Source organism: Piliocolobus tephrosceles, chromosome 12 (genome assembly GCF_002776525.5).
Source record: "Piliocolobus tephrosceles isolate RC106 chromosome 12, ASM277652v3, whole genome shotgun sequence".
NCBI lineage: Eukaryota > Metazoa > Chordata > Mammalia > Primates > Cercopithecidae > Piliocolobus > Piliocolobus tephrosceles.
This window is the reverse complement of record NC_045445.1, coordinates 84,279,676-84,292,109: the sequence shown is the minus strand read 5'-3', so window position 1 is coordinate 84,292,109 and position 12,434 is coordinate 84,279,676. Positions and strand designations below refer to the sequence as shown.

At 41.0% G+C, this 12,434-nt stretch overlaps 1 protein-coding gene and 1 non-coding gene across 5 annotated transcripts in view; one reads left to right on the top strand and one right to left on the bottom strand.

Moving 5' to 3' along the window:
* YIPF6 (Yip1 domain family member 6) overlaps nucleotides 1-12,434 on the top strand; it is an 82,998-nt gene that overhangs the window by 37,141 nt on the left and 33,423 nt on the right. For 3 of the 4 annotated variants that reach the window (XM_023198431.1, XM_023198433.1, XM_023198434.1), the window contains one exon: nucleotides 3,662-9,056. The exons of the other annotated variant lie outside the window; for it this stretch is intronic. In XM_023198431.1, the coding sequence (XP_023054199.1) occupies nucleotides 3,662-3,780 (119 nt within the window). In that variant the 3' untranslated portion in view covers nucleotides 3,781-9,056. Of the gene's footprint in view, nucleotides 1-3,661; nucleotides 9,057-12,434 lie in introns of those variants that run through there. 4 annotated transcript variants of the gene reach the window in all.
* On the bottom strand, nucleotides 11,254-11,360 carry LOC111531227. The gene has a single exon (XR_002728183.1). It is a non-coding gene; the product is annotated as a U6 spliceosomal RNA (small nuclear RNA).

The following is a 12,434-nucleotide window of genomic DNA, read 5'->3' as shown; positions in this document are numbered from 1 at the left end:
TTTTTTTTTTTTTTTTTTTTTTTTTTTTTTTTGCTTTCCATTTGTTTGGTAAATATTCCTCCATCGCTTTATTTTGAGCCTATATGTGTCTTTGCCTGTGATATGGGTCTCCTGAATACAGCACACCGATGGGTCTTGCCTCTTTATCCAATTTGCCAGTCTGTGTCTTTTAATTGGGGCATTTAGCCCATTTACATTTAAGGTTAATATTGTTATGTGTGAATTTGATCCTGTCATTATGATGCTACCTGGTTATTTTGCCCATTAGTTGATGCCGTTTCTTCATAGTGTCAATAGTCTTTACAATTTGATATGTTTTTGCAGTGACTGATACCGGTTGTTCCTTTCCGTGTTTAGTGCTTCCTTCAGGAGCTCTTGTAAGGCAGGCCTGGTGGTGACAAAATCTCAGAATTTGCTTGTCTGTAAAGGATTTTATTTGTCCTTCACTTGTGAAGCTTAGTTTTGCTGGATATGAAATTCTGGGTTGAAAATTCTTTTCTTTAAGAATATTGGGTATTGGCCCCCACTCTCTTCTTATAGGGTTTCTGCCAAAAGATCTGCTGTTAGTCTGATGGACTTCCCTTTGTGAGTAACCTGACCTTTCTCTCTGGCTGCCCTTAACATTTTTTCCTTCATTTCAACCTTGCTGAATGTGACAGTTATGTGTCTTGGGGTTGCTCTTCTCGAGGAGTATCTTTGTGGTGTTCTCTGTGTTTCCTGAATTTGAATGTTGGCCTGCCTTGCTAGGTTGGGGAAGTTCTCCTGGATAATATCCTGAAGAGTGTTTTCCATGTTGGTTACATTCTCCCCATCACTTTCAGGTACACCAATCAAAGCTAGGTTTGGTCTTTTCACATAGTCCCATATTTCTTGGAGGCTTTGTTCATTCTTCTTCATTCTTTTTTCTCTAATCTTGTCTTCCCACTTTATTTCATTGAGTTGATCTTCAGTATCTGATGTTTTTTCTTCTGCCTGATTGATTCAGTTATTGACACTTGCGTGTGCTTCACGTAGTTCTCATGCTGTGTTTTTGAGCTCCATCAGGTCATTTATGTTCTCTAAACTGGTTATTCTAGTTAGCAATTTCTGTAATCTTTTTTCAAGGTTCTTAGCTTCCTTGCATTGCGTTAGAACATGCTCCTTTAGCTCAGAGGAGTTTGTTATTACCCACCTTCTGAAGTCTACTTCTGTCAGTTTGTCAAACTCATTCTCCATCCAGTTTTGTTCCCTTGCCGGCAAGGAGTTGTGATCCTTTGGAGGAGAAGAGACATTCTGGTTTTTGGAATTTTTGGTCTTTTTGTGCTGGTTTTTCCTCATCATCGTGGATTTATCTACCTTTGGTCTTTGATGTTGGTGACCTTTGGGTGAGGTTTCTGTGTGGACGTCCTTTTTTTTGATGTTGATGCTATTCCTTTCTGTTTGTTAGTTTTCCTTCTAACAGTCAGGCCCCTCTGCCGCAGGTCTGCTTGAGTTTACTGGAGGTCCACTTCAGACCCTGTTTGCCTGGGTATCACCAGCAGAGGTTGCAGAACAGCCAAGATTGCTGCCTGCTCCTTCCTCTGGAAGCTTCATCCCAGAGGGGCACCTGCCAGATGCCAGCCAGAGCTCTCCTCTGTGAGGTTTTTGTGGACCCCTGCTGGGAGGTGTCTCCCAGTCAGGAGGCATGGGGGTCAGGGACCCACTTGAGGAAGCAGTCTGTCCTTTAGCAGAGTTCAAGCACTGTGCTAGGAGATCCACTGCTCTCTTCAGAGCTGGCAGGCAGGAATGTTTAAGTCGCTGAAGCTGTGCTTACAGCTGCCCCATCCCCCAGGTGCTCTGCCCCAGGAAGATGGGAGTTTTATCTATAAGCCCCTGACTGGGGCTGCTGCCTTTCCTTCAGAGATGCTCTGTCCCAGGAAGATGGAAGTTTTATCTATAAGCCCCTGATTGGGCTGCTGCATTTCTTTCAGAGATGCCCTGCCCAGAGAGGAGGAATCTAGAGAGGCAGTCTGGCTACAGCAGCTTTGCTGAACTGTGGTTGGCCTCGGCCAGTTCGAACTTCCCTGTGGCTTTCTTTACACTATGAGGGGAAAATCGCCTACTCAAGCCTCAGTAATGGTGGTCGCCCCTCCTCCCACCAAGCGCTAGCGTCCTAGGTCCACTTCAGACTGCTGTGCTGGCAGTGAGAATTTCAAGCCAGTGGATCTTAGCTTGCTGGGCTCTGTGGGGGTGGGATCCGTTGAGCTAGACCACTTGGCTCTCTGGCTTCAGCTCCCTTTCCAAGGGAGTGAATGCTTCTCTCTCGCTGGTGTTCCAGACACCACTGGGGTATGAAAAGAAATTCCTGCAGCTAGCTTCGTGTCTGCCCAAATGGCCGCCCAGTTTTGTGCTTGAAATCTAGGGCCCTGGTGGGCACCCGAGGGAGTCTCCTGGTGTGCGGGTTGTGAAGACAGTGGGGAAAGTGTAGTATCTGGGCTGAAATGCACCGTTCCTCATGGCACAGTCCCTCATGGCTTCCCTTGGCTAGGGTAGGGAGTTCCCCGACCCCTTGTGCTTCCAGGTGAGGCAACGCCCCACCCTGCTTCAACTCACCCTCCGTGGGCTGCACCCACTGTCTAACCAGTCCCAGTGAGATGAGCCGGGTACCTCTGTTGGAAATGCACAAATCACCGCCTTCTGCGTTTATCTCACTGGGAGCCGCAGACCAGAGCTGTTCCTATTTGGCCATCTTGCCAGCCACCTCCTATTGTTTTTTTGTTTTGTTTTTTAAAGAGATGGGGTTTCACTCTGTCATTCAGTCTGGAGTGGAGTGGTGCAACCGTAACATACTGCAGCCTTGAACTCCTGGCTTCAATCAGTTCTCCCACCTCAGCCTCCCAAGTAGCTGAGATTACAGGCATAAGCCATAGCACCCATTGAGAGGAATGATTCTTTATTTTGTTTTTTTTTTGTTTTATTTTTTGAGACTGGACCTTGCTCTGTCACCCAGGCTGGAGTGCAGTGGCACCATCTTCGCTCACTGCAACCTCCGCCTCTCGAGTTCAAGCAATTCTCCTGCCTCAGCCTCCCGAGTAGCTGGGATTACAGGTGCCCGCCCCCACACCTGGCAAATTTTTGTATTTTTATTAGAGATGGGGTTTCACCATGTTGGCCAAGCTGGTCTCGAACTCCTGACCTGCCTTGGCCTCCCAAAGTGCTGGAATTACAGGCATGAGCCACTGCACCTGGTCAGAAGGGTGATGCTTGATTAGTAAAATGATGAGTAGGTTTTTCTTAGATGGACAAGAGAGGGATGGCATTTAAAAGAGCTGATAATTTCAGAAGAACAGTTAGCTCAAAAAGCACAGCAGCACGAGGCCATTTACCATAGGAGCAAATAACCTTACACATCTTTGTAAGCCTTTTCAGTATAGTTCAATAACTTTTCCAGAAAAGGGTAAAAAACTCCTTTTATAAAGATTTCCATCCAAAATGGTTTAGTACTTGAAATAAGAAGCCCTTGGCTCTCTGAAAAACTATGTTGCAGAATGCCTTTATCTCTGAGGATCACCAGTATACTAAACTTTTAGTGTAATTCTGTGTTCCAAATGATGCCAAGCTCATGAATGTTTAGTAAATGTTAGTAGTTGTGACAATATTACTGTATTAAACATTCCTTTTTGTTTTGTCTTGTTTTGTTTAGCCTCCACAGCTTTCCTTGCTGATAGCCAGCCTCCAAACCGCAGAGCCCTAGCTGTTTATCCTGTTTTCCTGTTTTACTTTGTCATCAGTTGGATGATTCTCACCTTTACTCCTCAGTAAATCAGGAATGGGAAATTAAAAACCAGTGAATTGAAAGCACATCTGAAAGATGCAATTCACCATGGAGCTTTGTCTCTGGCCCTATTTTGTCTAATTTTGGAGGTATTTGGTAACTGAGTAGGTGAGAAGATTAAAAGGGAGCCATATAGCAGTGTCACCACTTATGTGAGGAACTGATGTTTGAAAGGCTGTTCTTTTCTCTCTTAATGTCATTTCTTTAAAAATACATGTGCATACTACACACAGTATATAATGCCTCCTTAAGGCATCATGGAGTCACAGTGGTCCATTTGAGTGACAACCAGTGACTTGGGAAGCACATGGATACATCTTACAAGTTGAATAAAGTTGATAACTATTTTCAGTTTTGAGAATACCAGTTCAGGTGCAGCTCTTAAACACATTGCCTTATGACTATTAGAATATGCCTCTCTTTTCATAAATAAAAATAAATGGTCTATATCCATTTTCTTTTATTTTTCTCTCTTAAGCTTAAAAAGGCAATGAGAGAGGTTAGGAGGGGGTTCATACATGGAGAATGAGAAAACATGCATTAACCAATATTCAGATTTTGATCAGAGGAAATTCTACACTTGTTGCTAAAAGGAAAAAAACAGCAAAGGGCCTCTAAAGAATCAGCCTCTTTGGTCCCTTTGTGCAGTCACCTTTTTGCCATGTTTAACAGCATCTAGGTTGGCACTCTAGTCTTAATCTTGCGCCTTAGCTTTGAATATGCAGTCTAAAATGTTAGTAGTCAAACATGTAATTTTCCTTTGACTGAAATTGTGAATGTTCCAATGCTGGAACTTATCCAAAAGGAAGACCTCAGAAACTGAGATTGGTAGATCTCTAGTGCATATTCCCATGTGGGCACCTTCTCTTAGGGTGGAATGAGGCAGTTTGGATGCAGTATAGTTAAAAGGAGCTCTTTAATATTCTCTTTAGTCTGGACTCTTAACTAGAAAGTAAAGCTAAATCAGAAGTCTGCATTTAACCATGTGAACAGGGAGTGATTTAGTGTTCTGATGGCTGATTAATAGGACAGCTAGATACTTAGAGCATGACGTGGGATGGGATGAGTTTACAGCTGCTGCCTTTTCATAGTGGGCTTAGCAGTTTTCTCATTAGATTTGTTTTTTGGGTTGGGGAATAACAATTTATTGTCTTGATTTTAGACTTTATCAAGCTAATTAGTTCCCCTTTAAACAAGTACATTTTGCACATGTGCACCTACTTGTACTCTCAGCTATTTATGCACACAAGTGTGAACGTTTTTCAGGGAGCAGAGCATCTGGGACAGGCTGATTCTGATCTAAACAGGGCTCCTTTAAGGCAATATGAACTGTTGCCTTCTATAAATTGCACATTGAGAAACTCTAATAGACAAAGATTACGTGTCAGGCAGAAAACACTCATTGTAAATATACTATTAGTTGATAAACGTAGGACTTTCTTATTCCCCAGTTTTTCTTTATCATATAATTTAAATATTTATTCATTTTGTATTTAAAGACTACCTACACATAGATATATTATTCCAAAATCCTATTTTCTCCATCCCCACATTAACCAAGTGAACACAGGGCCAAATGGGTTCTTGGAATGATGATAACAAAGCATTGCAAAGTGGGTCCCCTTGGTTCCAGCCTTGTCCAGAGTTTTTGGTTATATATTTCTATTTATTACAATTTACCTTTTAAATTGTAAAATAAACCTTTGTGTGGACAGAGCCAATGTTTCAATCTTGAATTAGTAAAGAAAATACTTTGGAACTGATCCTCATTTTGAAATTGGTTCTAAATTATCATCCATTTCCAATGTCTGAAATTCTCTTACTTCCCGCTACAACTCTCTCTCTCTGCCCAAGTTGTTTTGTAATCTGTCTCAATGACTAAAATGTAAAATTAAAGAAGTAACCATGCTTCTCAAGGGGGAATTAAAAGTGTTTATTAAATTTTACTCGGGCTAATTGTTTGGTCAGAAATTCCTAAGGCCACAACTTTGGGGGGGTTCGTGTAGATGTACATGGTGGGTGGGTTATACATATCGGGACTTAAGACAGCTTGTTCTAGGTATTTATCTTTGCTTTTGGGTGACTTAGGGAATGATTTTACTTGATTTAACCCTTTTTCTGTTTGCCCTGAGAATACTCGCCAGTGGCGCTTGTAGTTGTAGCATTTACCCCAAGATAACTTTGCCATGAAATATTTCGCTTTTATTATTTTCACATCATTTCACATTGACTTTGCAAACAAAAGACATTGTTCTATTTATAGCATTCTTTTTTTTAGTAGCAGTATTTCTATTTACAAAATATAATAATTCTTGATCACTGAAAATGTCAAATCCTAGAAAACGTAGCATGCCTATACATGATATTAACATCATTCTCGAACAGTTGTTGGCTGAAGATTCATTTGATGAATCCAATTTTTTTGAAATACACAGTTCTGATGTTCTGTTTGGAAATAACTCAGTTTTCATATTTTTTTCACTTTGAAAATCAGATTTGCTTCAGCCTCAAAGAGCATGTTTATGTAAATTAGCGCTGGCAGTTTTTTTTTTTTTTTTTTTTTTTTTTTCTAAACAAGAGAAGGGGTAAATGAAGGTTGATAAAATGGATGTTCAGTTGTCTTTCTGAAAGTGAGTGGCTTGAAGGGATGAATAAATGTTTTCTTAATATATTCAAAAAAGTACATTGCTTTCTGTGATGGAAGTTAAGACCCAAATGTCTGGAAGTTGTAACTCTCAATGCAGTTTTTCCTGATTTGCTGCAAAGGCACATAGCTGATTATAGAAGTGAAGACAGCAAGGACAGGGGATTCCAACAAAGGAAACCCTGTTGCAGGAATTGGGAACTTTCATGCTTCAGATGAAATTCAGGCATGTGAGCATCACTGCAGAATGTGGCGCATCATTGCCATCATGAGTAATCACTTGCTGCTCCTACTTCTGAGACCAAGACTCTGTTATCATATTCTTTAGCAATAGGATGGGTAAAGACTGGATTTAATAGCTGTTCAGAGTATAAAAACTCAATTGATGCCAACATATTTGAATGTGTGGTATAGTCTTAAAAGTCAACCGTTAATCATTTAGTCTTTTGCCTCTGAAGAGATTTATTACATGAGTTGATTTTGATCTTTTCATTGTGGTGGGGTTTTCCTGTTGTTAGGCAAGGTGAGGTCACAGGACATGGGACTAGTAAGCATTTTACTGTTTACTATATTTGTCTTTTTATAAACAGTATCTCCAAAATGTGATTAGAAGGCTAGCAAGCCTGTATTTGGACATTTAATTGTGTACTTTATATAATGTAACTACTAACAGTATTTGGACTGCCTGTTCATTCCTGGAGACAAAAGTGGAAATCTGTCAGTTCAAGTTCTTGGGTAACATCAAGTCATTAGAATTTATCTAAAGCTTGTCATGATTTGATAAGATATCCATTGCATGCAGCTGTTTTAGCTCAGTGCAAAACACTGAAATTGTGATTCTTAGACAGTTTCTGAGACATTTGGATGGAAATAAATGTATAAATGTTAATTGATGTATATAAATTAGAAACACTTTTCTAGATTCTGTAGACTTTTATTAAAAATAGAGAATTTCTTGGGGTTTACTTAGGCCACAGAATGGCCAAATAATAATAATGACAATGATATTACTAATAATAATAGCTAACCTTTATTTGGCACTTACTGTGTGCCAGGCACTATTCTATTTTTTTAAGAATTTTTAAAATAACAGCTTTATTGAGATATAGTTTACCATGAAATTCACCTTTTTTTTTAATTTTTATTTTTGTGAGACAGGGACTCACCCTGTCACCCAGGCTGGAGTGCAGTGGAGCAATCATGGCACATTGTAGCCTCGACCTCCCTGGGCTCAAGCAATCCTCCCACCTCAGTGTCCCGAGTAGTTGATACTACAGGCATGAGTCACTACACCTAATTGGCTAATTTTTGTAGTTTTTGTAGAGATAGGGTTTTGCCATGTTGCCAGGGCTGGTCTTGAATTCCTGGACTCAGGCAATCCGCCTGCTTTGGCCTCCCAAAACGCTGGGATTACAGGCGTGAGCCACCATGCCTGGCTGAAATTCACCTTTTAAGATGTATAATTCAGTGGTTTTTAGCATATTCACACACAAAATTGCACAACTATCACTACCATCTAATTTTAGATCATTTCGTAACTTCGCCAAGAAACCCCAGGTCTGTCGGCAGTCAGTTCCATTCTCCCTTCATCCCAGCCCCTGGCAACCACCAATCTGCTTTCTGTCTCTATTGATTTGGCCAGACACTATTCTTCCATGCTTCCCATGCATCTCCTGTAATCCCAGTGCTACAATTCTCATTTTATGTGGAAAATCGAGGCACTGAGAGGTTAAGTAAATTGTCCACGGTCACACAGTAATTTGATTTACAACAGTAATAACAGATGAGAACATAGTAGGACACAATTTTGAATTCCATTTTTATGTACCTGAAATGAATATACCCCTCCCCCAAGGTATTTTTCCTATTGTTAGCATTTGTACCCTAGGTACAAATATAGGTATTTTCCCTATTGTGTTATGTACCTGAAATGAATACACCCCTCCCCCAAGGTATTTTCCCTATTGTTAGCCTTTGTACCCTAGAACTGACTGGATATAGGTAACATTTGTTTTTGGAGTAATGGAACACTGTATCAGCAGCATCTGAGAACATAAGAACAGTTGGACATTGGAAGGAGTTAGGTTTGTTGCCCTTATCCCTCCTTGAACCTCTTTTCTCTCCCGCTTCCACGACCACCACACACATATACCCCTTTTTCTCAGTCTTAAGAATCAATTTCTGCCTCTTTTTAATTCTCCCAGAGGGATGGTTAATGCATCACAGTTTAACTTGTCTATTCAGGTATTAATAGTCAAGGGATGCATCTGGTATACCAGTTATATTCCTAGGACCTTAGAGAGCAGTAGTGTGAGAATAGAATGCCTTTCTATTTGGGTTAAACTACGTGGGAGGAAAAAGTAACAGAGCAAAGGCTTTGCCTTAATGAAGTCAAGTGTTCTGCCTGGTGGGAAGTGGCCACACGCTGCGCTGGGCTGCGCTGCTCTTGTTTACTCTGTTCTCTCAGAGCCTTTGTACTTTGCCATCACTGCTGGTAATTTCTTGGTCCTTTTCGATACTCCATTTTAATCTTGATTTTTTTCTATAAATAATAAATCTATGAAAAATCTGTAAAAAGATTTGTGACTATTAAATGTGCAAATAAAAACACTGGAAAAAGAGAATTGGTGTGTGCCTATTCTTGTACTGAAGGCACAGAGATTTGCTACATCTGATTTCAGATATATTGCCATCCGACAATATTGAATGCTTTGTAAATTGGGCAGGGAGCAAGTAAGAAAGGGAAGTCACATTGAGCAAATGCCATATACCATGCCAGGCACTTTATTAGTTGCTTTACAAACAGTATCTCCTCTGATGACAGCAGCCTTTTGAGATCAGAGGCATTATCCTTAAAGTTGGATCTGGCTGGGTTTCGAGGCTCATACCTGTAATCCCAGTGCTTTGGGAACCTGAGGAGGCAGGATCTCTTGAGCCTAGGAGTTCAAGACCAGCCTGGGCAACATAGGGAGACTCTGTTTCTTTAAAAAAACAAAAAAAACAAAAATTAGCCAGACTCGGTGGTGTGTGCCTGTAGTCCCAGCTACTCGGGAGGCTGAGGCGGGAAGATTGCTTGAGCTCAGGAGTTCGAGGATGCTGTGAGGTACGATGGTGCCACTCCAGCCTGGGTGGCAGGCTGAGACCCTGTGTCAAGATAAATAAATAAATAAAAATTTAAAACAGTTGAGAGATCTGGGACTCAGGTTAAATTGCCCAGAGTCACATAGTGAATGGTACAACCAGAATTCAAACACAGGTTTTATGACTGCAAAGCCTGTTTTTTTTTTTTGGGGGGGGGGGGCGAGGGTTTTCTATATTGGTTCTTTGCCAAATTAAAACCATACTTACGCACTTAAATGAAGCTAGGCTAGGCCAAGCAGGCAATTTAGGCGCTTGGTAAGAAAAACTGGGTTTTCAGCTTTCTGCTGGGGACTATACCTGTTCCCGCTCTTGACTTATAAACTACTTGGATAAACGAAATTCTGCATTGCCCTACACACATAATAGTTGAAAAATGTCATGGCTTTTATTTTTGGTACCAAATAAAATAGCAGAGTGATCAGTAAAAACAAGAAGTCTGTGAAGTATTGAGAGAATTTGTATCATCCAAGAGTAGAAGAGGAAGGGCATTCCCAATGGTAGAGAATACTTATGAGCAAAGATAAGAGGGAACAAGCAGGTCTGTCTGTACAGCTGTTCACGTGCACATGTGAGAGTGTGGCTCCTTGTTCTGTACATAATCACAGTGCATTGTGACACTTCATTTTCCTAGCTGCCTTTACTTTATGTCACTGCGAAGTAGATAAAGCTGATTATCTTATAGCTAAAGAAATAGGTTCAGAGAAGTATGTCCTGGGTTACAAAGTCAGTCTCAAGGATGCAATTGGTTGTTCCTCATGTTAATACAATCTTTCATTTTCTAATGAGAATGCAAAAGTTGAAGTGAATTCAACTGAATTGGGAAATGGAAGAAATTAGTTGGCTAAGATGAGACCTAATTATTGAGAGTAGGTATTGAAAACCAGGGAATTGTGAAGTTAGGTCTTACTGTGGTGGGAAATAGGGTGACTTCAAGGGGAATATCTTGATGAAAGTGACCTCAAAGGAATAAATGGGGACATAGTGAAATTGGATTGGGAGGAGGGTAGAGGGAAGAGAAGAGTGTGAATATATTTCTAAGCTGTAAGTCTGAAGTCGGGAAGAATGGTGGGCTAACAGTTGTGGAGGCACTGACTTTGGCTGTCACAGTGGTGATAGTCTACAAACTATTGAAAATTGGCGCCTGGAGGGTAGTAGTATAGAATCATTGCTATAAATGTAAATTTGAGCTTACAGACGTGATGAATGTTGAGAGAACACTGTCCAGGCACAGTCTTGATGACAACCACAGTGCTGGGTGATAGGCCTATGAAAAGGAGCCAGAAAGATGAGGAGGAGGAAGTTACGAAGCTAACACTTACCTGCCATGGATTTTCACATTGCTGTCTTCATCTAACACTAACCCTGTGAGATCATTCCCTCCATTTTTCAGAAGAAGAAGAAGTTTGGATTCAATACCTTGCCCACAGTAAGTGGCAGAGGTGGAATGTGAACATAGGTCTGTATGAACTCCAAAGCCTTGGTGCTTTCTGCTCTGCTGTCACCACCATGCCCGATTAATTTTTGTATTTTTTTGTAGAGACGGGGTTTCGCCATGTTGCCCATGCCAGTCTTGAACTCCTGAGCTCAAGCGATCCACCCACCTCAGCCTCCCAAAGTGCTGGGATTACAGGCATGAGACACCATACAGCCAAATATTTTATTTATTTATTTAAATAAAAACATGGAAGTGTTGACGAATGTGTGTGTCATCCTTCTGCAGGGGCCATGCTAATGTTCTCCCCATTGTTCCGATTTTAGTATATATGCTGCCTAAGTAAGCACTCCAAAAGTATTGATAGGTAGGAGATGGAGGCTCCTAGTCTTTGTTCCTTATTTGTAGATTCAGATCAGGCACAGAACATTAGAGATTAAAGGAACGTTAGCGATAATTGGTTCAGTTTGCTCATTTTACCAATGAAAAAACTGAGGCTCAGAGAGGGAAAGTCATTTATCCAACGTTGTTGGAAGGAACCAGACTAAAACTTAGTTTTTTTCATTTCTGGTTCGCTGCTCTTTCTACTACGTGAGAGTACAGTAGCTAAAAGGATGATAACCTAATGCAGGTTAAACAAACAAAACACAAATCCACAGTTTTTTTTTTTTTTTTTTTTTTTTTGAGATGGAGTCTTGCTCTGTCGCCCAGGCTGGCGTGCAGTGGCATGATCTCATTGCAACCTCTGCCTCCCGGGTTCAAGTTCTTCTCCTGCCTCAGCCTCCCCAGTTGCTGGGATTACAGGCATGAGCCACCGCGCCCAGCCCACAACTGTTTTTTTTTTTTTTTCGTCAGTGGATATGTGCATATTTAACAGTGAAAAAGGAAGGAGCTCATGAGAAAAAGTGATAGGCTCTAAGGAAAAGGGTTTATTGAAGGCGCAACACCCTAAAGAAGGTGAAAAGCGCTGGAATTCAGAATATAGTTGGTAGATTTCGCTTTAGAGAAAGGAGAGAAACCTCTTGTGAGGTGGAAGAGAAGAATAAGTGGCTAGAGGCATGGATGATTAAGTGTTCACACATTCAATAAGCTATTGAACATTCTACTACTACACTAGATAGGATTCAAAAATGGCTGAGACGCTGGTCTCTGCTATCAGTACTAGCTGTCAATAGGATGCAGCTTTGATAGTTCCAACTACATGGCATGATGAGAAGGAAGGAGTAATCAAGCCAAAGAAAGAATGGGAAATTCATGGGCAATAATGGTAGCCATGGCCCTGGGTAATATGTTGAATGGCTGGAGCAGGCAGGAGTGAAAGAAAGATTGAAAATTGAGATCAGGAACTCAGCTAATGTAGTCCAGGTAGGCATCCAGAGAAATCCAAGGAGAAATACAATCCAGGGTAGTGGGGCTGGTGCTAT